The sequence below is a fragment of the Mytilus californianus genome, unplaced genomic scaffold (genome assembly GCF_021869535.1).
Source record: "Mytilus californianus isolate M0D057914Y unplaced genomic scaffold, xbMytCali1.0.p SCAF_3, whole genome shotgun sequence".
NCBI classification, from domain to species: domain Eukaryota; kingdom Metazoa; phylum Mollusca; class Bivalvia; order Mytilida; family Mytilidae; genus Mytilus; species Mytilus californianus.
Genome location: NW_026262679.1, coordinates 95,479,779 through 95,507,064, shown reverse-complemented (window position 1 = coordinate 95,507,064; position 27,286 = coordinate 95,479,779). Strand labels below are relative to the sequence as shown.

Below are 27,286 nucleotides of genomic sequence, written 5' to 3'. Positions count from 1 at the left end.
TATTTTTTCATTTAAATGCAATATTTTTTATTCAGATGGTATAATTTTTCATTCAAATGGTATAATTTTTCATTCAAATGGTATAATTTTCGTTCAAATGCAATATTTTTTATTCAATTGGTATAAAATGTCATTTGAATGCAATATTTTTTATTCAATGGGTATAGTAGTTTTTTTATGTATATGCAATAATTGCATTATAGGAAATTCTTTGACGTCATAAGGTCAAATTTGCAACAAAGTTTGTGATTGGTCGGAAATTGTTTGGATTTTTTCCCCTTTTTTTCTAAACTTGAGTGACCAAGAATTAAAAAACGCGTTAGAATATCGCCCCTCTAACTAAATTTGGCGTGCGTGCGAGTTCGTGCACTGGCTGTTAATGCCAATAATGGCCAGGACGAGCAAAAAATGCGAGTGACAAGTAATAATAATTAATTTGACACACAACTTGTTCATGGATAGAAACAGATGCCTGCGTGCATGGCAAAAACACCTCCAATGAAAACCTTTTCTGAAGAAACTCTCCTACAGTCTACACATTGAAATAAAAAAAATACATAGCTAGGCCCCCCCCCCTTCTTAGTCCAGATACATGTAATCATGACGTTCTTTAGTGCTATATCATTTTTTACTTTTCTTGATCCTCAGAGACGTTGCAGGAAGGCACACATGAAAAAAGAATAAAAAGCATCCAGGACGTTACAATTATTTGGACTAAGCCCCCTCTTTTAACTACATGTAGAAAAAAAATCACCTAATTACGACAGCAGAACCAGAAACCCACAAGTAGAGACATAAGCTGTTATACTCCGGAACTAATTCTTTAATAAAGACAATTCAGGATAAATTGGAACCAGTTACTACCCCATGTTACAACAATAGTCCTATGACATAGGACTTCACTATATGAGGCGTGAACTTCATATTTAATACTATCTATAATATGTGCTCTCATGTCTTACGCTGCAAATCATTTTACATTTAGGATTCGTTGTTGAGCTTTTTTTTTACTGTTCTCGTCTCCGAGTCCCGTAAGTAGATTTTTTTTCAAGCCCCACAGTAGTTCAATAATTACTATATGTCTTTGCATAAATAAGTATGCAGGGCATATTTCAAAACATATTTTATCTTCAGGACTTTTAAATGATTTACTTTTTAATACTGCATTGGGAAGGTGGGTATACAAGTTTATTTTGTGACACATTATATAATATAATTAGGTATCCAACAAATTATATGATTGTTCGTTTAGCTATTATCTAGACCCGTACAAAATGAATATAATTAGACACATTTAACAGGGGCGGATCCAAAACCTCGGTGTCTAGAGGGGGGGGGAGTAGGTTCAAATTTAGATATTTGTATAGAGATGTATATATGCGAGTATTGGCTGTAATGGTTATGGTGTGTGTGTGAGGGTAAGGTGTTTCAGATCAAAGATCGTTTCCATAATTCTATATCTTTTAGTTTTTACAATTTCACTTTATTTTTTATCCTTTGATCTCTATTATATTTGTCCTAAACATGCGTGACATATTTGCCACTGGACATTGGCAACCAAAAGTCAATCAACGTATTCTGTATATTTCATCATTTCTTTATTATGTTATCTATAGGTTTGGTCCCGCCCCTTATCTATTTTTTTGCACATTAGGGACGACATCAAAAGTTCAATGTAGGATGAAAAAAATTTAATTCATATAGTTTTTTCACTGACCCCCTAACCCCCTCTTAACTTAATTTGGGAAAAATTGATTGACCAATAAGGATATATATAAAATCGATGTTAAATAAACAAAACTTGCAGCAATTTTGACCTTCATTGATTTTCTGATGTCGTCCCTTGTCCTCTCTATGTAAACCCAATTCATATCCTGATAAATGGTGACTCATGCATAGCATCATATGTGGTTATTAAAACAAGAAACATATTCATATTATAATAATTAATGTATGCTAGGACTTATAGATAGATGTCATTAGTCCCAGGTCATGTAATAAAGTAGGTCTTATAAAAATACAATAGCATTTTAATTTTGATGATTATATATATGTTTATATATTTAATAATGCCATTTTTTTGGGAAACAAGGGTAGGGGCAAGGCGTCTTTAAAACATATCAATGGGGCACGTTTTTTTTTTGTTCTTCGGAAGTGAGCCAGAAGAAGTCCATTTCTGTTTTTTGCATTGGGAAGATCTTCTGGCTCTCTTCCACCTCTTCTTTTTTGATAGGTTGACGGCAGAGGCACATAACAAACATGGCGTCGTTTAGTCTAAATGAAATTAATAAATTTATGAATGCAGATATATTAGAATGTGAGCTGTTTTATAAACGTTTTTATGGTATGACAGCCTTAGTAGGACATCCCTGTAGGACGATAAGCTGGATAAATATAAGAACTACACGGACAATAACAGCTAAGGGACGATTATTTGATATTCTAGGGAAGGGATTTTGATTGATTGGTGTTTAACCCTACTTTCAACACTATTGGGCTATTCTGTGGTGGTCAGTTTAAATTTATAGATGAAGGATGGGGAAGGGAAGAGAGGGCATTATTATTCATTTCAATCTGTCGCTAATCATCCTATTTTTCAGCTCTTACCAGGCAATCATATTCATATATGAAATCCTTCTGTCCCCCACCCCAACAAATAAATAAATATCAAATGGTTTTCCTCTTATTTAACACAAGTTTAAATTGATTGATTGTTTGTTGCTAATTTTAACGCCCAGTGAAAATTATTTCATGCTTGTTCAGGAAAACACGAATTTAGAAGTCACGTATATAATATAAAAATGAAGAGATGGAATATGATTGCTAATAAGGCAACTATCCACCAGAGTTCAAATATGAAGTGGATGTAAGCAATTATAGATAAGATAAGATAAGAAAAATTTATTTTAAGTCGGGTTACATGAAATACTACAAACATAAGCTCTGTAGAGCTTTTTGCCGTCATGTAGACAAATGCTTTATGTAGACAATCGTAAGGCCTTCAACAATGACAAAAACCTGATACTGTAAAGTCGTCTATAAAAGGCCCGACATGAAAAGTGTGAACAATTCAAACGAAAAAACTAACAGCCTAATTATACATAACAAAACAATTTACAAAATATCAAATATGAGTCGGGACAGGAACCAACGACAACCACTAAACTACAGGCTCTATCCCTGGGACAGGCAAATAAAGAATATGGCAGGGTGGATATAAAAACGAAGATGTGGTATGATTGCAAATGAGACAACTCTCCACAAGAGATCAAATGACACAGAAATCAACAGCTATAAGTCACCGCACGGCCTTCGACGATAAGCAAAGTCTACACCGCATAGTCAGCTATAAAAGGTCCCAAAATCAAAAATGTAAAACAATTCAATCGAGAAAACTAACGGCCGAATTAATGTACAAAAAAATGAACGAAACACAAATATGTATAACAAAGCAACAAACGGCAACCACTGAATTACAGGCTCCTGACTTGGGACAAGCACATACATACAGAATGTGGCGGGGTTAAACATGTTAGCGGGATCCCAATCCTCCCCCTAATCTGGGACAGCGGTGTAACAGTACAACAACATGTTTGTGAGCAACCCATCCCGAAGCTGAGACAGTGGTGTAACAGTACAATAAAATAACAACCTGCACAAATCAGCACATTAACTCAAAAGATAGGTACGAGGCACACAAAAAACTAATATTAAGACAATAGACACAAAGCACCGACATAAGAGTATTTGCAATTACTGGAAGTTTGCTCAAACCTAATTACAACTGGTACTGAAATAAATCTTGTTCTCCCAGACTGAGTTATCAATCAGTACACAACGTGCGGCAAAAGATTTATTAAAAAAAGAAAACAGTCTGAGAAACGTCTGGTTTACGTTGTATATGGATATAAGAAGATGTGGTATGAGTGCCGATGAGACAAATCTCCATCCAAGTCATAATTTATAAAAGTAAACCATTAAAGGTCAACGTACGGTCTTCAACGCGGAGCCTTGGCTCAAACCGAACAGCAAGCTATAAAGGGCTCCCCAAAAATTAGTAGTGTAAAACCATTCAAACGGGAAAACCAACGGTGTCTTATCTATTTAAAAAAAACGATATACTTGCATATAAATCCATATACAACGAAACGGTTTTTGAAAAGTGGACCGAACGTTTTGACCATCGAAATTTTGCAATAGAAATACTAGTAATGACACAAGATTTTAACAGCCAGTGCAGGACTCGCACGAACGTTAGATTTAGTTAGAGGGGCGATATTCTCATGCGTTTTTTAATTCTTGGTCACCTATGTTAAGAAAGAAAGGGGGAAAATCCAAACAATTTCCGACCAATCACAAACGTTGTTGCAAATTTGACCTTATGACGTCAAAGAATTTCCCATAATGCAATTATTGCACATAAATAAAAAAACTACTATACCAATTGAATAAAAAATATTGCATTCAAATGACATTTTATACCAATTGAATAAAAAATATTGCATTTGAATGAAAATTATACCATTTGAATGAAAAATTATACCATTTGAATGAAAAATTATACCATTTGAATGAAAAATTATACCATTTGAATAAAAAATATTGCATTTAAATGAAAAAATATACCATTCAAATAAAAAATTATTGCAATTAAATGAAGAAATATACCAATTAAATAAGAAATATTGCATTTAAATGAAAAATATCAAATTTTTGGAACCAATACCATGCCATAGACCATCACAAATACACAATACTTTGCAATATATAAAGTAGCTCCACACATTATTTGCTTCTTTCTAACATCGTTTGCGGAAACTGTCGATGATTTGACTTACCCGTTACCCTTAGGAAAGCGTAGGCATAACTTCTAACATAACTGTCTTCGCCATTCATGTCAAATATTACGTTTCCTGTTTCACAACTTATACTACTTGAGTCTTCTGGATACTTTACACTCTTAATGGTAAGGATTTCTTTATCTGCGCTGAGCTGATATTTGTGTGAAAGATTGCTGTCATCTACAAGTACATAGTTTCATAATGATTATCATATCAATATTGAAAATTTTAGCTGCTCGACACAATATTATAAAACTAGACAAACCATAATGTAACTCGCAGCTGATACTTTACAGCATCAATATGCAGAAAAAAATCTGCATTAAACTTTGCTTCCTTTTAAAATGTTCAAAGAAAAACGACCGAAAAGACATTGGGCTTATATCAATGAATTTAGCTCAGAAATATCCTGGACAATAGGGAATCGTTAAATATATATCCATTATTTCCTAAATGGTCAAAGCTATGAAATCGTTAATGCAAAATAAACTTCATGGTTCTATGAAGATTCGTACTACATGCGCCTTATATTCCTACAAAGAAAACATTTTGCTTCATAGATATAAGAAGATGTGGTATGAGTGCCAATGAGACAACTCTCCATCCAAGTGAAAATTTATAAAAGTAAACCATTATAGGTCAAAGTACGGTCTTCAACACGGAGCCTTGGCTCACACCGAACAGCAAGCTATAAAGGGCCCCAAAAATTACTAGTGTAAAACCATTCAAACGGGAAAACCAACGGTCTAATCTATATAAAAAACGAGAAACGAGAAACACTTATGAATCATACCTGTATTATAGCATCAATAATCAATATATTGTAATACCAGCATACAAATCCGAAGACAATGTCAGTTTAGTGTGTAATTCACGTTATAAAACAACATGGCTTATTCATTGCAATGGTCCCTAAGCCCGCATATGTTTATCTAATCTGTACTACTTTTACAAATTGTGAATTGACCCCATATAATTGTTATTGCCCTTAAAACTCATTTTTTACAATTTTTTGCGTTTTGCAGAAACTATGATAGAGAGATACTATAAAAAAAAATGTTCAGCAAAATGAGATCTATAAATCTGTTAATAATGGCCGAAATTGTCAATCCAACCCACATAGGAGTTTTGCCCTGGAAATAATATTTTTAATCATGTTTTAAACTATGTTAAATAGAGAAATACTGTAAACAACTAATATGTTCAGCACATAGGTCACATGGCTAAAATCGTCATCTTTCAGAAACTGTAGGAGAAAAATATAATAAAAAAGTGTTCAGGACAATTAGATCTACAAAAGTGCAACATAACCAAAATTTTCAATCAACCCCTTTTAGGATTTATTACCCTTTAGAGACGATTTTTACTAATTTTTTCGATTTTTGAAGAAAACTAAGTTCTACCACAAGGTTTGCCTTAGCCGTATTTGGCACAACTTTTCGGTTATTAATGCTCTTTAGCCTTGTGTTTGATTTGGTGTTCGTAATGTTTTGATTTGAGCGCCACTGATGTCTTATGTGGACGAAACGCGTGTCTGTAGTACCAAATTATAAGCCTGGTATCTTTAACGAGTTTTATATACTAGTAGAGAGAAACTTTACACAACAAATTATTTCAGCACAATAAGATCTTCAGATAGATCATAAGTATGGCCGAATTCGTAAATTGACCCCTTATATGACTTTAATAAATAGAGAGAAACTATTTACAGCAAAAATGTTTAGTACAATAGAATGTACAAATATTTCAAATTTTCGAAATTGTCAATTATTTGCAGAAACTATAAACGACAGAGAGAAGCTGTACATAGCAAAAATTTTCAGAACAATAAGATCTACGAAAAAGTCAAACACGACCGAATATAAAATTGATTCCTTATAAGTGTTATTGTCCTTGAAGGATGGCTTTTACCCATTTGTTGCCGAATTTATTGCAGGTAGAAAGAACCTATTTACAGTAAAAAGGACCAGCAAAATCAGATCTACAAATCAGTCAAGGAGAGGCGAAGGATACCAAAGGGACATTCAAACTCATAAGTCGAAAATAAACTGACAACGCCATGGTTAAAAAAGAAAACGACAGACAGACAAACAACAGTACACAAAACACAACATAGAAAACTAAAGACTGAGCAACACGAACATGGCACAAATAGTCAAAAGACACCTAATAAGGTTGTTGCCCTTCAACGACGATCTTTATCCTTCTTTTTTAGAAACTTCACAAAGAAAATATATATTAATCTCATCAAAGATACCAGGCTTATAAATTTGTACGCCAGACGCGTGTTTCGCCTACAAAAGACTCATCAGTGACGCTCGAATAAAAGAAGATGAAAAGCCAAATAAAGTACGAAGTTGAAGAGCCTTGAGGACCCCAAATTCCAAATTTTTTGCCAAATACAACTAAGGCAATTTTTCCTGGAGTATTAAATCACTTAGCATTTCGGACAATTTAAAGTTTTGTAAACAGTGATACAGTAGTTCGACTAATTAGACCACTCGGCCACCGAGGCCCCAATTTCGACTATAAACTTAAAACGATAATGGATATAAGCAAATGATCAACAAGACAGATTTTGGTACTCATAGTTTCGTTTGAACACACATGTTGTATTTTTGATTTGTGGGGCTCCTGGGGGTCTCTTGTAAAAATATCTGTACTTAAATTAAGGGATAGCTTGTAATCACGTAGTATAGAATATCAAATTTCTAAATGTTAGATGAGTGATAGGAAAAAAATTCAGAAACTATACGAGATACAGAGCAAATGTAAATAGCAAAACTTTTCAGCACAAGAAGATCCACAAATAAGTCAACATGGCCGAAATCGTAAATTGATTTCTAATATGAGCTATTACCATTGAATGCTGAATTGAACCCATTTTTGTCGGAAATTATATCAAATAGAGAACAGAAAAGTGCTTCGGACGAACGAAATTAAAGTGTTATTTTCATTATAATGTTTTGTAGTGAACCGTGTATTTAATTAGATCTATTATATATGCATTAGTTGCATTGTTCCTTCTTTATCGTTATATATCCATAAATTGCTTGTCCTATGGAGAAAAGGTAAGAAAACTCACATTGTCCATGATACAATCCTTTTCCATTTCGTCTCCAAATAGGTACTGAAGGAGGTTTTTCAAAAGGAAGGGATTCCATTTTGCACTTAAACACAGCATTTTGACCATCAGGGATAATTTGGGATTTTAGTGTCTCACCTTCTTGAAAAATCGGTTTAGCTAATTAATATAAAAAATATTTTTTTATAAAAAGAATTATACAAAGTCAAATTTATGCTTTGTGTACACATAATTCTGTTTTCATTCTTTCATTAAACATTTCACAGTCGTGTTTGCCTGAGACTTGCTCATTATGTAGTAATTAATGATTGGGCCCTGTTGGTCATATATTTCTGACGTATTTAAGTAATTATCACCAACGATTTTTACATCTCGGCTTTGAGCGTTCCTGGAATAGGTAATCAATAAAAGCGCTTCGGACTTACAAAATATATTAAGGGTCATTTCATTCAATAGTGCTTTTTGATCAACTGTGACGCATGGCTGGATTGAGACAGGAACGATACCTTCCGAAATCTAACTGTTGATACAAATCAGTCTTTCCTGTAAAGTTTATTCAGTTTTTTTTTGTTTTTTTTTTTCGCGTTGCTCAACCTTTATTTTTCTGTGTACTAGAATGTTGTTTGTCGATTTATCTTTATTATTTGGTAAATGGTTCTTATGCATTTCTTCTTTATTTAACTTATTTCTTTCATTAATTCCTTGTTATATTCTTTCTATAACATGAAATAATTTAGAGCCCCAATACTATCAAAGATGGTTGATACTTACATGTTACATTGACATATATACGAGCTTGAGCAGTACCAAGTATGTTGACGCCTCGGCAAATATACGTTCCTTCATCGGTTATGTTTAAATTTTTTATTCTCAGGTTTCTCCTGACACTAGGATCAGTGAATTGATATTTGCCACTTGGCTGAATTGGTTGATTGAAGCCAGACGAATACCATTCAATATCTGGAAGGGGACTACCATGAAATAAACAGTTTAATAAATAACTGTATCATAGTTAAAATGGTGGAAATTTGTAAATAGCAACCTATCATTGAGGAACAGATCAGAATAATTGAAAAACGCAAACTAGGGAAAACTCAAATGTATTTTAAAATCAAGAGAGCAACAAAACATTGTTGAGGCAAGTAAAACATGTATAATTCAGATTTTTTGAAGGAATAGAAATGAGTACTCCTGAAAAATTTGGTCAATATTTGAGTTTAAAAGAATTTTTAATGACAGTAAGGTAAATACTATTGTTCACTTAGAATTGGATGTTTATGACTGCAACATAGGAACCTTTACAAATCAATTACATATGTTTAAAGTTACCGTTAAGTAACTTTGGTTTAAGGTTTTTCTTTTCTTTATTTAACCGTTAGAGTGTACTATTCTCTCGCAATTTGACTTATCTTACCTCCTATACATTTCTTGGAATATCATTGGTTAAAAGCGACCGTGTATATTTCATATGGGGTTAGTAGGCGTGGTCTATTTTAGTAGTGGTGTTATGTCCCTTTATAAAAACAACACGGAGTTGAGGAGAAATCTGAAACGTTTCACCCGGACAACAGATGAAGACATTGATGATGAAAGATCGAATTAAATGCAGAAAACACATTAAAAGCTAACAAGTTGTTATTGTTGGCATTTGTTTTTGTATTTACCAATGGAATTAGGTTCATTATATTGAAGACTTGATCACTTTGATTGGCCACTAGTCTAAATGCCACATGTTAAGATAAATTTGTTACACAGTGTGTTAGTGACCTAATACGATAGATATGGGGTCAGTAAATTCCTTCGCTCTCATCCCATATGGAATTTACTGACCCCATGTATATCGTATTAGGTCACTAGCACACTGTGTAACTAATACTATTATTAATATCTACATTTTTTAATAAAACAAAAGAGATGTTGCTCAGTCTTTAATTTTGCATGTGATGTTTTGTAATTTTTGTTTTGTCCTTTCGTCATTTATATTTTTTGCCATGGTATTTCCCGTTTTTTATTGGACTAATGATTTTGTAATGCTTCCTTGGTATCTTTTCTCTTTTTTTCAAATGAGCATTCCAGATTTTATTTTTAAACCATCTAGTATTTTTCTTTTTTGTTATTAGAAACATATTTTCGCCATCAACTTTTCTTTTAGTCTGACTTTTTTCATGACAAAAGTAGGAAGATCATGAATATATTTCTGAATTATGTAAAGTTTATGCAAAATTTAGTGCTTCGTGTAGTAGAAAGCAATTTTCCGGTTTTAAGAGCCAATTCATTAATAAGCAGTCAATATGATAACTACCCAGTTCTAATCTTACATCAATATAAAAGGAGCATTATTTAATCATAATGTTAGTTTGTTAAACTTTTTAAATACTTTATGATGGGACTTTTGCCAATAAAAGTAAGAGTGTCTACATTTTTTTATTCTTTTATTTCTCTTATTGAAGCTTTATAAAAAGTGAAAAAAATATCCGTATACCGCATTTTACTAGTAAAAAATAATATTTGTCTTTAATTTGAGTTGTATAAATGTTTTGACAAAGTCAGCAGTGTTTTCTAAAATGAAATACAGTATGGTTTTAATGTTATAAAATCAATAGTCCTCGATCAACATAGTATAAACAGGTCTATATATACCGTATTGACCTCGTCAAAAGTCAATAATTGATAAATGTTTATGACGCCTGTAGCCCATTATTTTCTTCGGAAAATGCTTGTACCATGTCAGGAATATGACAGTTGTTTCTATTCGTGTCAAGGGTTGGTAAAATCGGTTGTTTGCTTTTGTCAGGTGTTATGGACTTCCCTCTTGGACTTCGTTATTTTTTTGATATATCTTTACATTAAATGCGTTTGATGTGGCTGCATTGGTAGTTATTAAAATATGGAAAAACATGATTTATTAACTACTTGTTATTAGCTTAATTTGAACTAGCTTTCAGTAACTGCGAGTACGTTTGTTGTCTTATCATTTAGGCTCGTGAATTTTTAACATTTGACATTGTAATGTCAGAGCTTTTTATAGTTTACCGTACTTACATCCACGTCCTTTGGTCTCTTGAAGGAAGTTGTCTCATTGGCAATCATACCACATCTTCGTATCTTAATAAAACTTACTATCCGGAAAAAACACACTGTAGTTCAGCATCTCCCCCAAGTAAACCATGAACATCCTGTGCGAAAAGTATTAGTGGTTTAACTATAGAAGGGTTTGTAACTGAAATAAGATATAGAAATATGATTAAGCCGCGTACGTATCAACTCAGTATTTAAAAGGTTAGAAAAAAAACCGTTCTCATAGATTAGTGAATTAGTGTAATAAAAACGGCACAGAAAGACATCTGTTTTAGGCTTTGTTGGTTAATATTTAAAAGTCAATAAGAGAGAATGCGACCTATGGCTTCAACAAGAGAATATCGTGCGGTGTAAGACGATGGAAAACAATAGAATGGTTATATATTCCATAGTCTATGTGTCGTTTGTGGGATAAACAACTAAGAGGATTAAACATGTGTTATTAACGTTACAAAACACCAAAAAAAAACACTAAAAGTCAAGAAATACAATAAGAACAAGCTTAAGAAATGGTTGTAATGGGGTATTGTCACAAAGTCTCCAAAACGCAATCACCATTAATAAATACTACTGGGAAGTAACCCTATATATCATGTATTTCTTTTCAACGTGTCGAACAAGAAAACACAGCCATTTGTAAGATATTTAAACATTATCAAATGACAGGGGTTGGGATGACACCCTAGGACACAATCTTAATGTAACAGAAAAGAACATATAAAGTTTTTGGGGAGTGGGTCCTAACCATTTACACGGTAATGGGACACTCTCAAACAGAAGGATGTATGGATGACCCCAATGGAATCCCCCTATATATCATTCAATTTATCTTGAAAAAAACACACAAGAAATTACATGGTTTATAAATAGGGGTTGGAACCATTTAAAGATATTTAAACAATCTCAAATTTTGTTCCTCTCTGTTACATATAGAAATTGTATAAAAAAAACAACTTGCCGGTTTTACTTGGGCGAATACTCCCGTCTAGTCCTGACTAGCCGTTAGTACGAACCTGTTGAGAGTCGATACCATCAGCTCAATAGTTTGTGCATCGATACATTCACGATTTATAGCTTACTGTTCTTAAACTATCTGTTTATCTGTTAAAAATTATACAAAAAACTAGGATACATCTTCATTAGGCAAAGTTGACCTTAGATGGATTTGGCTATTATGTTTAGGCCCCTTTCGGTTATATTGCTCTTCACATATTTGGGTACTTATAGTTTTTATACATCCTTCTCTCCATTTTTTTTTTCGGTTTGAGGGTTCCAAATAAAAGTAAATCAAGAAAAGTGCTACGGACGCATCAGCGCCGCGGACGGCCAGCCCTGGCATACCTTTCCCAGCTAATAATGTGTCGCGTCCTGAAAATTTTCTCCCTTGGAACGACTCGGACATCCGTCCCCGGCCTGCCTTTCCAAAATTTTGAAGTGATATTTTCATTTTGGAAACAAAACTGGTGGCAGCAAAAGAGAAGTGTAAAACGAATCCAGTGTCGGATTAAGGATTTTGATAGAAAAAGAGACTTACTAGTATTTGTTTTTTAATTAAGACGATTTTAACAAAATGTTACATATATTCGGGATTGTTAAGGTGTCATTTTGCAATAACAATATTTGATTCTTCACGGAGAAGAGGGATATAGCAGGTGCTCTACAAATTTGCACCGGGTTTCAAATCGATATTCAATAGTTTTGGTAAAGTTAATAAGGAAGTCGTCTGCAGTTATCGAGTCTGAAATTTTTTGTTTGTTTGTTTATTACATAATGTCATTGCCACCATTGTATATTACCTGCCTGTGAACATATTTAACTAAAAGTATGGCTTGTTAATACATTACCTTTAAAGACTGACATGATGACATTGCCGCCTTTGTAAAATGCTCTCATCAGCTCATTGTTTACACCACATGCATAAGGCTTAGCTGCTGTAGATCCATCATCAAGGTCAACGTACAAAAAATGCAGAGTACCTATTCAACAAACAACATTTAAATTAAAAGGTTAAGCCTTAAACTTCCAGTTTCCAGTTCTTCTCACTACACTTTCGAATAAAAACAAGGACGCCTGTTATGATTGCCATGACGCAACTATAACTATCCACAGACCAACGAGCAAAGATGTGAACAATTACTTTCAATATATTAAATCTATTCAAAGTTAAATAAACACTTACCCATGGACAAAAGAGGTTTGACAAACAGAAGACCGTTCTTATTTTAATACTTAATGTTAACATGCTAGTTTGTATGTGTTAATAAGTTAATATGAGGGTAACATTCCCCTTAAACAAATGACTCACTTTGTTACATTTTTAATGTTAGCCTCTCGTATTAACCAAATAAAAATTAAGCGGGTTATAGAATAGATAAAACTAGGGATGTCAACTCGGTGAACAATTACTAATTGAGTACTCGTTGGTTTTATCGAGCGATACTCGAGTACTCGCTCGGGAATATATCTACAACACGGAAACACAAAAATTGGTATTTTACATTCTGTGGTTTGTTGTTCAACGTACAAAAAAAACCATCTACAGAAGTATCTGGGACAAGGAATTACACACCATAATTAATAGCTCATTACCTACAAGTGCTTATTAAGTAAAAAGCAATAATCTAATCAATATAATTTAATGAACACCTATTAAAAAATTATAACAAGGAAAAATCATGTCAAACAATAGTATTTCGTAATCGTTAAGAAAACAAATTTAATGTTTACATAGGCGTAAGGATTAGATGTTTAACCATTCACTGAGGGTCACAAGAGGATGCAACAAATTTATTTTATTTGGAAACATTTTCTTGTCAACTATTATTGGGGACAGTCGGTTTTGCAACTTTGTAAATTAAAGTCTTGCAGACGAAAATATTTGCTCTGACGTCACCGATGTGACGGAATGGCTAAGACATGTTTAGTTCAAAGTATTAGCCTAGGTATAGCCCACGTATTTTCGGAGGCATTTGAAATGACAATTTAGCACAAGCATTCGAAACAAAATATATTTTATTTTCTAGTATGATTAATCAGTGATGCCTGTTTAATTTTCCGAATAGAGGTTCTCAAGAAGATATATTTTATATAAAGAAGACAGCAATATTCTAACAGGAAACCGATTAGTCGAGTATCGTTTTAGTATTCGATTCTCGGTACTACCGAGCGATACTCGAATACTCGAGTACTCGTTGACATTCCTAGATAAAACCCATCAACTATTTTCAACTTTTTGGTTTAAAACACTCGAGGTACCATATTGTCGGTTGTAGAATCTTATTCAGGGTAACAATCTGCCCTTTAATGCTCTTAGATAATTATAATTTATAAAATGTTGTTTTCCAAATCACTGGATGTGCATCAAGTGGTCTCTTCAACAAAATTATGCAACGAAAAATGCATGCAGTTATGAACAGGATAATCTTACAGTTTCAGTCCACCAGATTAATTTATCAATTTAAATTAAAAAAAATCTAAAGGCTCTAAAGAGCCTGTGTCGCTCAACTGCATCTTCAACAATGACCACTTTTTGGTTACAAGCGTACATACGCTGAAATGCTTCGCCTGTTTTACTTATGATTGAAAGTCTGTAATATGAAGGTTTTACTACAAGTATCACAATCACAAGTCCACTGTACAATCATTTCATACACCAAATATAGTGGACATATCGTTTATGATAAACTCGAAAGAGATCAAACCACAAAGTCTTACATTGACTATTGAAACATGAAAATGAGGTCAAGGTCATATGAACCCTGTCAGATAGACATGTACACCTAACAATCATTACACAAACCAAAATTAGTTGACCTATTGCTTATAGTATCTGATAAACTGACAAAACTACGAAATCTTCTCATTGACCAATCAACCAAAAAAATTAGGTCAATGTCAAATGAACTCTGCCAAACAGACATAAAAATAAGAAGATGTGGTATAATTGCCAATGAGACAACTCTCCACAAGAGACCAAATGACACATAAATTAATAACTATAGGACACCGTACGGCCTTCAACAATGAGCAAAACCCATACCGCATAGTCAGCTATAAAAGGCCCCGAAATGACAAATGTAACACAATTCAAACGTGAAAACTAACGGCCTTATTTATGTACAAAATAATGAACGAAAAAGAAATATGATACACAGAAACAAACGACAACCACTGAATCACAGGCTCCTGACTTGGGACAGGCACATACACAATGTGTGGCGAGGTTAGACATGTTATCGGGCGCCCAACCCTCCTCCTAACTTGGGACAGTGGTGTAACAGTACAACATAAGAACAAATTATAAAAATCAGTTGAAAAAGGCTTAACTCATCAGATGGATACAAACAGAAATACATATAACAAAAACATAGAGTGGAAGTGACAGGGTACATCCGCACAACAAAACGACACTAAGTACAGATCTGAGAGTACTCGCAGTTACTGACAGGTAGTTCCAAGCCAATAACAACTAATAAAAAAATCATGCATCTAAGACTAGAATATCAATCAGTACACATCCAACATCCAATGGATTTAGTGTAAAGACGTCATTAACAGTCAGAGAAAAACATGACCTTATGCAATGCCAAGATACAGGTATCGACAGATTGTAGAGCCATGAATGTGCATACATGTATGTATATAAAATAATATTTAGTTTGATTTTAATTTACTGATAACAAAATCAATATTAATACCAATAAAAACAATATTTAAAGATCTAATTACAGTGTTGAATTGGTAACCTTTTAGAATAAGTTTATTTAAAGGATCGATAAGTTTACCCGGATCGTATCTAAATTTCCGGACTCGGTAAACAACACCTTATATTCATTCCATTTAACAAATATGATTGACCTATTGCTTATAGTATCTGATAAACTAACAAACCGATGAAAAGTCATATGAAACGATTTCTTTAAAATTATATGTTCTGGACATTAATGAACCAATCCATGTATATATATACTAGACTTAGTCCTCAATGCACGATTGTTTACATTTAATACGAATCCATAACATATAATCGAGAAGAAATATTTCATTCATTGAGAACTTTCCCTCCTAATTTACTGTCGTGTTTTATTTCCGAGGTTTACCGAACGTGACCCTAATAAAGAATCAACACAGAATCATGGAGCACATGAAAAATAAGTGAGATGATAGACATGCAATAGAAAGATGTTTAACTTTTTGTATATTTTTCATGCGTTTCTTTTTGTTAATATAACTTTGTCATAACATTTATTAAATGATTTGGTGAATCAAAAATTTTTTTCGGAATCAATTGACACTATCTAACTTCGATTTGTTTACCTTTTGTTTTATTACAGTTTTCCCTCGCAATTGCGCTGTTTGGTGGTGCAGTTCTAGCGAAAGGTTTTGTGGATAATGTCACTGCATATACGGAAGTTAAAGCTATTGGCGAATTAGAATACGGTAAGACAGTAATTCAATAGCAGTACATTTCTAAAGATTTTGATACGATAAAGGATTTTCTTTTAAAGAAAGTCCCAAGTACACGTGTTGTATAGCAAAACTGAGACATTCAAGTATATGAAATATTTTTCAACTGTTTTTCAAATGTAAAATATCGTATGACTTTAACATTGACCAATGCACCATGAAAATGAGGTCAAGGTTATATCGAACCTACCAGACAGTCTAGATGTACATCTTACAATAATTCCATACACCAAATATAATGGCTCTATTGCTTATAGAACTGTAAATTCAGAAACATTGCAATGTTTTTATAAATGCGAATAATACGACTGGGCGAGGATCGCAAACATATGAACTCGCATTGCGATATCCGATACATATATATCTGTATGCAGATTTTCCTGAAATCGCAATAATTAATCTCGCATTTTTATTCATTCTTCCAAAATCGCAATAATAAATGCATGCCATAATTTCTCAATTTACGGAATCTGACATACGGACTTGGACACGAAAATTAAACATGGTCACTGATCCATGAAATGAGGTTGAGGTCAGATTAATATAAAAATAAGGAGATGAGGTATGATTGCCAATGAGACAACTATCCAACAAAGTTCAAATAAAGTGGATTTAAGCAATCATAGGCAACCGTCTGACAGACATGTAGACCTTACAAGGGAAATATATATATATATATATACCAAATACAGTTATCTTAATACTCATAACCAGTGAGTATTTCACATGACAAAAAAAACATATTTTTTTCAAGCAGTCACTGAAACATAAAAATGAGTTCAAGGACAATGGACATAATTTTTTTTTGTCACAGACAGAATTTTCGTAGCATAAGGTATCGGCACACAAGGTAGGAAATATCCAGGTCTTCTACTTTCTGCAATATAAAGCTTTATACAGATAGTTTATACCTTCGCCGCCGCCGGATCGTAATCCGTCTTACTCGCATAATAGAGGTTTCCAAATTTGATACGGTCATTGAACTTTTGAAAATAATTGATGTATACACTTATTGTCAACGTAGGTTTTATGAAACATAATCAAAAGTATTTGGAGGATTTTTAGCTGCAATTTGGTATTAATTTCACGTGGATCTTTTTTGTATTTATAGCAAACAATATTGTGTGTACTCGATTATGCTTTCAAGCAACCGTTGCACGAACGGTTGTAATTAAGATTTATTTCCCCATAAATCGCAGGCAAAAAGAAGCAAAAAAAAAATGCACATTTATCATCTATCTGATTTTCGCCTGTTATATTATTAATACATTATAGAATGAATTTGTTGGAATTTTTTAGGAAGGCTTTTAGAAAACATAAAAAAACAAGCATTCTGAGAGTATTCACTATTAATTTGCATGGCAATACATAGTCCCCTACCGGTTAAAAATTCATTGTACTGGAACAAAATGCTAACTTGATCTTTAACTTGTCATGGTGTAAACTATATAACAAATATCAAGTCAATATCCTCAATCATGACCAAAAAAAGTGTGGAAAACTGATTATTTAGTGAACTTTCTAAATCCAAGGACCATAACTCTGTATAATTTCACCAGACCGGAGCAAAATTCGAACTTGATCTGTAACTAGTCAATAGTCATGCTAAAACTATATACCAAATATCAAATCAATATCTTTAAGGATGACAAAAAAAAAGTGCGGAAAACTGATTACTTGCGTGAATTTTCAAAGTCCAAGGACCATAACTCCTCACAAAATCATCAGACCGGAACAAAATTCGAACTTGATCTGTAACTAGTCATGATAAAACTATATACCAAATATCAAATCCATATCTTTAAGCACGAAGAAAAAAGTGTTGAAAACTGATTTGCCGGACTGACGGATGGACAAACAGACAGACAGACAGACAGACAGAGTGCAAACCTAAAGTCCCCTTCGACTTCGTCGGTAGGGGACTAATAAGAGCCATTGTAACATACAAAATTAACCTCATTAATAATGTATTAATGATTATATAATTCTAAAACTTTAAACAATTGAATAGAGCCGACCGTGCGAGGGTTTTAGATGTGTGTACAAGTCTCTCAAAATGGTCAAATAAATATATAGAGTGTAAAAACAAATATACAATAATAGGTCAATAATAGAAAAATATCAACTTTTTGTATCAAGCTTTAAAACTGGAGAAGGGCGTGGTTTAGCCCTTCAACTGTTTCGTGTCCAATACAAAAAAGTTGATATTATTCTGACAATCAACTAACATTGTTTTTATACTGCACCTAAAAATGGCTACAAATGTAGATGTGAAAATGTTTATACAAAATATAAAACGCATTTTTATGCCTTAACGAACCCCAAATTGTGAAGAAAAGTGACGCGACATGATTTGTTTTCGCTGCGTTGAAGACCCCTTGTTCTGTTTTCTGTTCTTTGCTCGGGTTGTTTTCTCTTTGATACATTCTCCGTTTCCATTCTCTATTCTATAGTGCACGAAATATCACTTTTTTTACTATATCTGGTAGATAAAGACAACAGGAAGTGTTCTAGCTGCAGTATAATCTTTTTTTAATAATCAGTATCAATTCTTCACATTCTTTAAAACCATTAAATATTGTAGTTCACATTTTGAAATATTTATTATCTTTACCATTCTTATATTTTTCAGCATTTTCACAAACATCTTCTTTTATAAAAATAAGAAGATGTGGTATAATTGCCAATGGACAACTCTCCACCAGAGACCAAATGACATAGAAGTTAACAACTATAGGCCACCGTACGGCCTTCAACAATGAGCAAAACCCATACCGCATAGTCAGCTATAAAAGGTCCGGAAATGACAAATGTAAAACAATTCAAAAGAGAAAATTAACGGCCTGATTTATGTAAAAAACACTGAACGAAAAACAAATTTGATATACAGCAACAAACGACAACCATTGAATTACATGCTCCAGACTTGGGACAGGCACATACAGAATGTGTCGGGGTTAAACATGTTAGCGGGCGCCCCCTAACCTGTGACAGTGGTGTAACAGTACAACATATGAACAAACTATAAAAATCAGTTGAAAAGGGCTTAACTCATCAGATCGATACAAAGCAGAAAAACAAGTAACAAAAACACGGACGTGGCAGGATATTTTTACATCCCTACAACAAAACAGACACTAAGTACAGATCTGAGAGTACTCGCAGTTTTTTTACAGCTAGTTCAAAGCCAATAACAACTAATAAAAAATCATGTATCTAAGACTAAAGTATCAATCACTACACATCCAACATCCAATGAAAAACATATATGAGAGATTTTACCAATAATAAAAGTACGAAGAAAGGGTTAAATTATAAGATACGCTCGTAAACTTTTTCAAGAAGAGTGTTAGTGCAATTTACAATAATTATATGACAATTGTTCGTTTTTTTATTTCAACATTTCTAGACATTGGTGGTTTTTTCTCATCGGCAATAGAGTCGTAAATATTTATTTTTCAATATTTTCAGTTTACTTTTTTAGAATGCATTTCTAGAAAAAAAATCTTCAGTTGTTGATTAAAAAACACCCCCACTCAATATAAAATCCCAGCTCTCTTATCTTTTCAAGAAAAAAATCTTCAACACAATTTTGACATGTTAACGTATATAACCAACATCAGTAACACGTTTTTAAGTAAGTCGTTCATAGATTGTATCTTAATTATTCTGTTTATACATTATATGTTATTCAGGTCTCAGACAGGGTATATAATGTGACATTCTCGGCTTAGGGTTTATATCCCCTTCGCCGAATGTGACATTCCCGGCTTAGAGTTTATATTCCCTGAGCCGAAAAGCGAAGGGATATAAACCCTAAGCCGGGAATGTCACATTATATACCCTGTCTAAAACCTGGATTACACATATATTACGGATTACCCCTGCCTTAATATTTTTTCCAGTACCAGGTATTTGTTAAACATTTCCCATGCTGTATATATATTTAGTATATGTTTATTGTTCCTTAATACTTTGAGTAATTCTAAAAATGCAAGTTTTTCATCTTGACAAATATTTTTTCTTCTTTAATAGATATAGGAAGATGTGGTATGAGTGCCAATGAGACAACTCTCCATCCAAGTAACAATTTATAAAAGTAAACCATTATAGGTCAAGGTACGGCCTTCAACACGGAGCATTGGCTCACATCGAACAGCAAGCTATAAAGGGCCCCAAAAATTACTAGTGTAAAACCATTCAAACGGGAAAACCAACGGTCTAATCTATATAAAAACGAGAAACGAGAAACACGTATGAACTACATAAACAGACGACAACTACTGTACATCAGATTCCTGACTTAGGACAGGTGCAAACATTTGCAGCGGGATTAAACGTTTTAATGGTACCAAACCTTCTCCCTTTTCTGAAACAATAGTATAACATCACAACATAGAAAGACACACTATAAAATATCAATTGGAAGGCTTAACTCAATAAAAAAACGTAAATTAACACACAATGAACGAATAAATTTGATCTGTGATACCTGAATGCAAATACATAGTTAATAAAAATTATAAGGGATAAATAATTGAGGTCAAAAGTAAATAAACAGGTGTAAACGATACCACTGTGAAATGTTAAACAATATTAAGAAAACCATCACTTTTGAAAAAACCTGCGTCATATTATACACAGGTAAATGAAAATAATTTTGTTGTTAAGTATACTTCTTCTTCTGTGTGTATAAAATCTTCCGTTTAGGAATACCAAGAAATTTCTTTAATATCAATAAAACTAATTTAACACTTGGTACATATGGGGTGAATATCAACAATAAAACTATACAATAAGTGCTAGATAAAACTTCCTGTACAGGTGCAAGAATTTAAGGAGAAATAAAATAGTTTTGATGTTCATAGTACGAAGAAGTAAAAATTTGTAGTAATACCAAATAATCAAACCTGGTATATAGACAAGATCCATGTTAACATTAAATAACAAAAAAAGCATTACAAATAGTATTAACAGGTCAAATTAAAAAGAAAGTACGATTTGAGAGTACTCGCAGTTACTGACAGCTAGTTAAAAGCCAAAACAATTAATAATAAAACATCATGCATCAGAGACTGAAATCAACTAAAACACATCCCAGGGATTTAGTATTTTAACGTCATGAACAGTCAAAGAACACATGACTTGTGCAATGCCAAAAATAAATGTATCGACAGGTAGTAGGATAGTTAGGAGTGACTTCTTTATAGATAAAAATGAACGTGTGTGTGTCTCTATACATCCCGTTTGAAAAGAAAATACAAATTTAGTTATGTTTTAATTTGCTAATGACAAAATCGATATTAGTGCCAATGTAAACTATATTCAGAGATCTAATTACAACATTAATACGATAACCCTTACTAATAAGTTTGTTTAAGAATATTTTTTCAATAAAGTTTTTGAGGTTCCAATTGGGGTAAAAAAAACGTCGTATATACCCCGGCAGTTTCCTGAATATATACCGACATTTCTGTGTTGTTATCCAATCACAAAACTCGACACATTAGTAATCCGTAATATAAGAAAATATTCTTCTAACTTTTTTCTTTATATATTAACAAAACAAAAACAATACTTTAAACACAGAAACAAATCTATATTTAGAATTTAAAGGCCGTCTCATTTCAGATCGTGTAAGGTCTGTTTGATTCATGCACGTGTGCCCTAAATAAATAATGTTATATAGAATCACAAACAAAGTGTTCTAGAAACGGTGAAATCGCTATCAAATAAAAAATGATGCTATATTTTGCTAATATGCAATTCGATTTCTTTAATTTTATCATGATGAATAAATTAATCCCAATCATTAAATGATACCTCCAAAACAAAACTAACGGTTGAGTTAAGTACCAACCGTACCTGATACGTAGCAAATCAGGAAACCTCTATTGCGACTGTTGACTTTAAATCATAATTAAAGGGAAATAACCATTAAGAGTTAACTGTCAATCTCAGTCATGTTTACGTATTTGTAGATCTTTCCTGTTAATCATTTTTGCTTTTTAACGTTTCTATCTATCTATTATAGTTTCAAGATAATAGGCAAAAAGATGGTAAAATATCATTATTTAAGGTAAATAACTCCTATCAAGTTGACTGACGATGTGGGCCATGCTGACTTATTTGTAGATCTTGTCTTGCTTATCATTTTTGCTATTTAAAGTTTCCATCTATCTATTATAGTTTTCAACATAATAGGAAAAACACATACAATTGGATAACTTGTCATTTAAGGGCATTAACTCCTACAAAAAGTCAACCAACGATTTCAACAATATAGAAGTATTTGTAGATCTTGTCTTGCTGATATTTTTTGCTTTTTAAAAGTTTCTCTCTATTATAATTTTAAGATAAAAGGCTAAATTGCATTAAATGGTAAAATTTGCATTTTAAAAGCAATAACTCCCATAAGAAATCGGCTGACAGTTCTGATGGTAGAATGTAGATCTCAACATTCTGAACATTTATCTCGTGTCAGATTTTCTCTATATCTATAGCGTTGCATTGTACACCCATGTTCTGTTATAAGTGATGAGGAAAGCTCATTCGGGCTTTAGGCCAGGTGAGATAAAAATAAGGAGATGTGGTATGATTGCTTAATGAAACAACTATCTACCAGAGGTCAAAACTAATAGTACATAGATCTCTCACAAGCAATAAAAACCCGATAACTGTAAAATATAAGGGCATACACCACAAGCACAAAGACACATTGTACTGAATCGACACAGCACGAGTAACAAACCCTCCAATAAATATACAAATAAGGAGGTGTGGTATGATCGCCAAAGAGACAACAATCCACCAGAGGTCAAAACTAACGGTACACAAGCAAAAAAATACGATAACTGTAAAATATAAGGGCATACACCACAAGCACAGAGACACATTCTATTGCATCTACACAGCACGAGCAATAAACCTTGCAATAAATATAAAATAAGAAGATGGGGTATGGTTACCACTGAGACAACTATTCTGCAGAGTTCAAAACTGAAGGTAGACAGATCTCTCACAAGCCAAAAAATGTATAACTGTAAAATAAGGGCATACATCACAATCACGGAGACTCATTCTTCTTTATTTCTTTGCTCAAACCCTACTTAATTTAATATGTTGTCTGTGACATTTCACTGTCTATATGTATTTGCTGTCTCGTCTATTTTTTGCATTCTCAGTTTTTAATGTTTCTAATGTGATAGCCGCTCTGGTCACCATCATTTATTGGTTGACTGATACGCGTGATGTATCAGTTTTCCAACTGACCACCGACATGTTTTTCTCGGTGTAAGAAGATCTTTTAATACCACAGTAGTTAATGAATAGTAAATTTACCAATGTTTACTATTACCGATTTCGATATTTTGACTGAGTGTAGATTTGCATGACGGGTGATGCATGCACAATTGGAAATGATTATCTTGCCGACGCATCCGGTCGCGGTCCTTTTGGATTTCATGTGATTCCTTCAGTTTTTGTTTTTAACATTAATTTTAATCTTTTCAATGAATTTATGAGATTTAAACATCGCTAAATTACTATTGCCTCTGATTCATAATTTTTCTTTACTTCACAGTTAACTTCCTTAACTTAAATGTAACGAAATTTGATGCTGAACCACTTTGCTAAACTGCTTTCATTTGATAGAAAATAAAAAATATGTGTCGAGAAATAATTTTCACATCAGAATCGTCGTTCAAAAAGTTATAAAATTAACGGTATTATACTATCATGAATAAATCAATAAATGAATGTGAATCTAAAAAGTATATCAGGAGATCAAAATAAAAATTTAATTTAGTTTTTTGTACTGATGGCTAAAAAGAACTTACCATCTTTATCAATAGCTATTCGTTTGGTTTCATATATAGTATTACTGGTCCCTTTCCCTAACTTCCATTCAACCCTACACACGTTATCAGGTTTACATCTTGGTTTACCCGTACATGGTATAGACAAGTTCCTATACTGGTAAGCATTTGGTAATGTCCTTTCAACTGTGTCACTAAAACTTGAAATTACTAAAAAAAAAAGAAGGTACAAGTGGTTGTTCAGGAAAATCAACGAAAGTGAAACAATGCTTTTCTTGTGGTTTAGTTTTGTAATTAGAAATTGATTAGTATAACATAAAATATTGGCTTTTTTCTTGAAATTGTTGCCTCATTAGTTAAGGAATCCACGAGCTTTAATCTTTGATAGAACATGGTTGAAATATTATTAAAAGCTACTATGTATTATCTTTATTTGTAGGCTTTCAACAAATGAATCTCTTTAGTTATGTTGCGCAAATCTTTAGAAATTAAGAAAATTTTGCAGCTTATCGTACATGTCATTTAAATATATTTTTGCAGCTTATTGTACATTTAATAGATCAACACAAATAAATGTGTTAGATAAATAGTATGAAGTTCAAGATTTATTCCTTTGGTTTTTGTTAAAACTGTTTTTCATCTCTCTCATTCAGTACATTAGTTCAAGAGTACGTAGCTGATGCATCCAAAATCTCTCTCTCTCTCTCTCTCTCTCTCTCTCTCTCTCTCTCTCTCTCTCTCTCTCTCTCTCTGTTTTCTACTTGGAGTGTCCCTATTTTGGTTGACCTCTATTATTTGAAAGGTGATGTTTTCAAAAGTATGTCCTGTTCTCTAACAGGACATACTACCTTTCACAAATAGAGGTCAAATGATTTGCATAGGATTGTATGTCGCCTTTAGTGTTTTCTTAAAGATTATTGCATATTTTCTTAACCGTAGTGCACAGTATTATTAAGGAAGTTGAATCATTTTGACAGACATATTTCTTTTTTCTTCTTTGTTCCGTCTTTTGAAAATACAGCAGATTTTATCACAGATTTTGAAGTAGAATTACACTTAATTGCATTCATGATCCGATACCAGATCTTTCACGATCCGATCGCAATGCTTGACCACCGTCAATTATTCTTTCACGATAATTTTTCTCGATATACCGAATGGCACCCGTGTTATAAAGGCGAGTACAGGTTAACGAATTAGCAGTTTGTAGCTGTTATTTTTATTTAGACATAAGAACACATATCTTTAAATAAAATGTTTTGTCTTTTTGCACTCTCTGGCACTTCTAGATAGTTTATTTACAGTTTATTCAGTTATTAAATAAACACACCCATTAAATCTTAATCGTAAGCAGATGGTGTTAACATTGTTGATTTAAACGCGATAGACATGTTTTAAAAATATATTATTTGAAAAACCAAACATTCTTAATGTATTTAAATATAAAATAAACATACCTGCTCTTTCTATTTTAAATGCTGCAGAGACTGCTGTTCCATATTTGTTTGTGGCAAAACACTGATATGTATCGAAGTCACGTATTGAGGGTTTGGTTATTGTCAGTTCTCCTGTGCGCCGATTCGTGGAAATTTGTAGGCTCTTATGTAATACTTGATCGTCTTTTTTCCATTGAAATCTGTAATATATATACACAATGTAATGTTTGCGTGCGTTGTTTTATCATGTGAAGACTTCTGATTTTGTTCTCTATTTCTATTATTTACCTTACTGTAAAAGGCTTCACTCGTACTTTTAAAAGACGCCAGATGCAGAATACGCTTTTACTGTGACGAACGGCTCAATCAAAACGACAAACAAATATAATTTCTAGATCTAAAGGAACAGGTTCGATGATGCCCCAATTTGGCTCCTACTTCTAGCTATAAATATCACAGTCGGGACATAGTCTATCAAAAAATTACAACATGTTCTGCAAGACTGGATGAGAAGACTGGATGAGAATATACTCGTATATGAATATATAAAAGGGACAGAAAGACAACAATGTTTTCCTGCTTCACAAACGGTTTATTTAAGAGTTGTTTTCATGAAACGTAGTTTTTAATATTATGTTGATCCAGACTCTAACGAAATTTTTTTCCATTTATTTGTTAACAATTTTTACCCAAAGTAACATTTTTGGGGAAGCGTTTTCGTAGTATACTTAAATACCATCATGAACAACAACCAAGATAAAACATTATGTCGATGAGTTTTCTTTCTCTTCAGTGTTGAACAGTCAAGTAGAGACAAATGAAATTCATTTATTGGATAAAAACTATATGTTTTCTTTTGTAGTTTTGTACATTACATAAAATATACCCTCATCTATTACATTATCATAATTTCTGATGTCCAACTCATTTGTGACTGTAGGTCAACTGATACTTACTGTACGAAACGGTAAGAACAAACTTACGTTGGGACCGGGTTACCAGATGAACTACATTGAAAGGTTTTTGGTGTATCATCATCTTCTTTCATGTAGTAGGATTCTTCGAAATGACTTGTGATCAGAGGTGGCTCCTCAACTGAAATAAGTGAATATCTAATAACTGTATTTCAAACTTTTTTAAACAAATAAGTCGATAATAAAGTAGCTGGGAGTTTTAAACATAAAATCCTTTAAATAACAATGTTCATTGCATTGCGAAAATTTTGTTTGAGAAATGTTTTGAAAAAATACATATATAGATAAATAATTTTTGTAAATGTATAAACAGAAATATATATAACAAAAATGCATATACAGGTATAGAAAGTACACAGCTTTCATTCGGTTTATCGAGAAAAAATTATCGTGAAAGAATGAGTTATGGTGATCAAGTATTGCGATCGAATCGTGAAAGATTTGGGATTTGGTATGGGATCATGAAGGAAATTGTCATTGCACAAATTATTGAAAGTGTTCAAATCATTTTGTAATTTTATAAAAAAAGTAGTATGTAATTGATACAGCAAAAAACTGGACAAAACTGCAAAAATACATGTACACCTTA

At 32.8% G+C, this 27,286-nt stretch overlaps 1 protein-coding gene across 1 annotated transcript in view; it reads right to left on the bottom strand.

Moving 5' to 3' along the window:
- Nucleotides 1–26,826, bottom strand: part of LOC127735500 (uncharacterized) — a 35,470-nt gene extending 8,644 nt beyond the window's left edge. Inside the window, exons 1-8 of the mRNA XM_052245680.1 lie at nt 26,707–26,826; nt 25,745–25,923; nt 24,309–24,497; nt 12,849–12,980; nt 11,047–11,146; nt 8,698–8,897; nt 7,927–8,085; nt 4,839–5,021 (exon numbers count right to left, since the gene is read on the bottom strand). Coding sequence (XP_052101640.1) covers nt 4,839–5,021; nt 7,927–8,085; nt 8,698–8,897; nt 11,047–11,146; nt 12,849–12,980; nt 24,309–24,497; nt 25,745–25,923; nt 26,707–26,771 — 1,207 coding nt within the window. The 5' untranslated portion in view covers nt 26,772–26,826. The remainder of the gene's footprint in view (nt 1–4,838; nt 5,022–7,926; nt 8,086–8,697; nt 8,898–11,046; nt 11,147–12,848; nt 12,981–24,308; nt 24,498–25,744; nt 25,924–26,706) is intronic.
- Between the last annotated feature and the right edge of the window lie 460 nt (nt 26,827–27,286).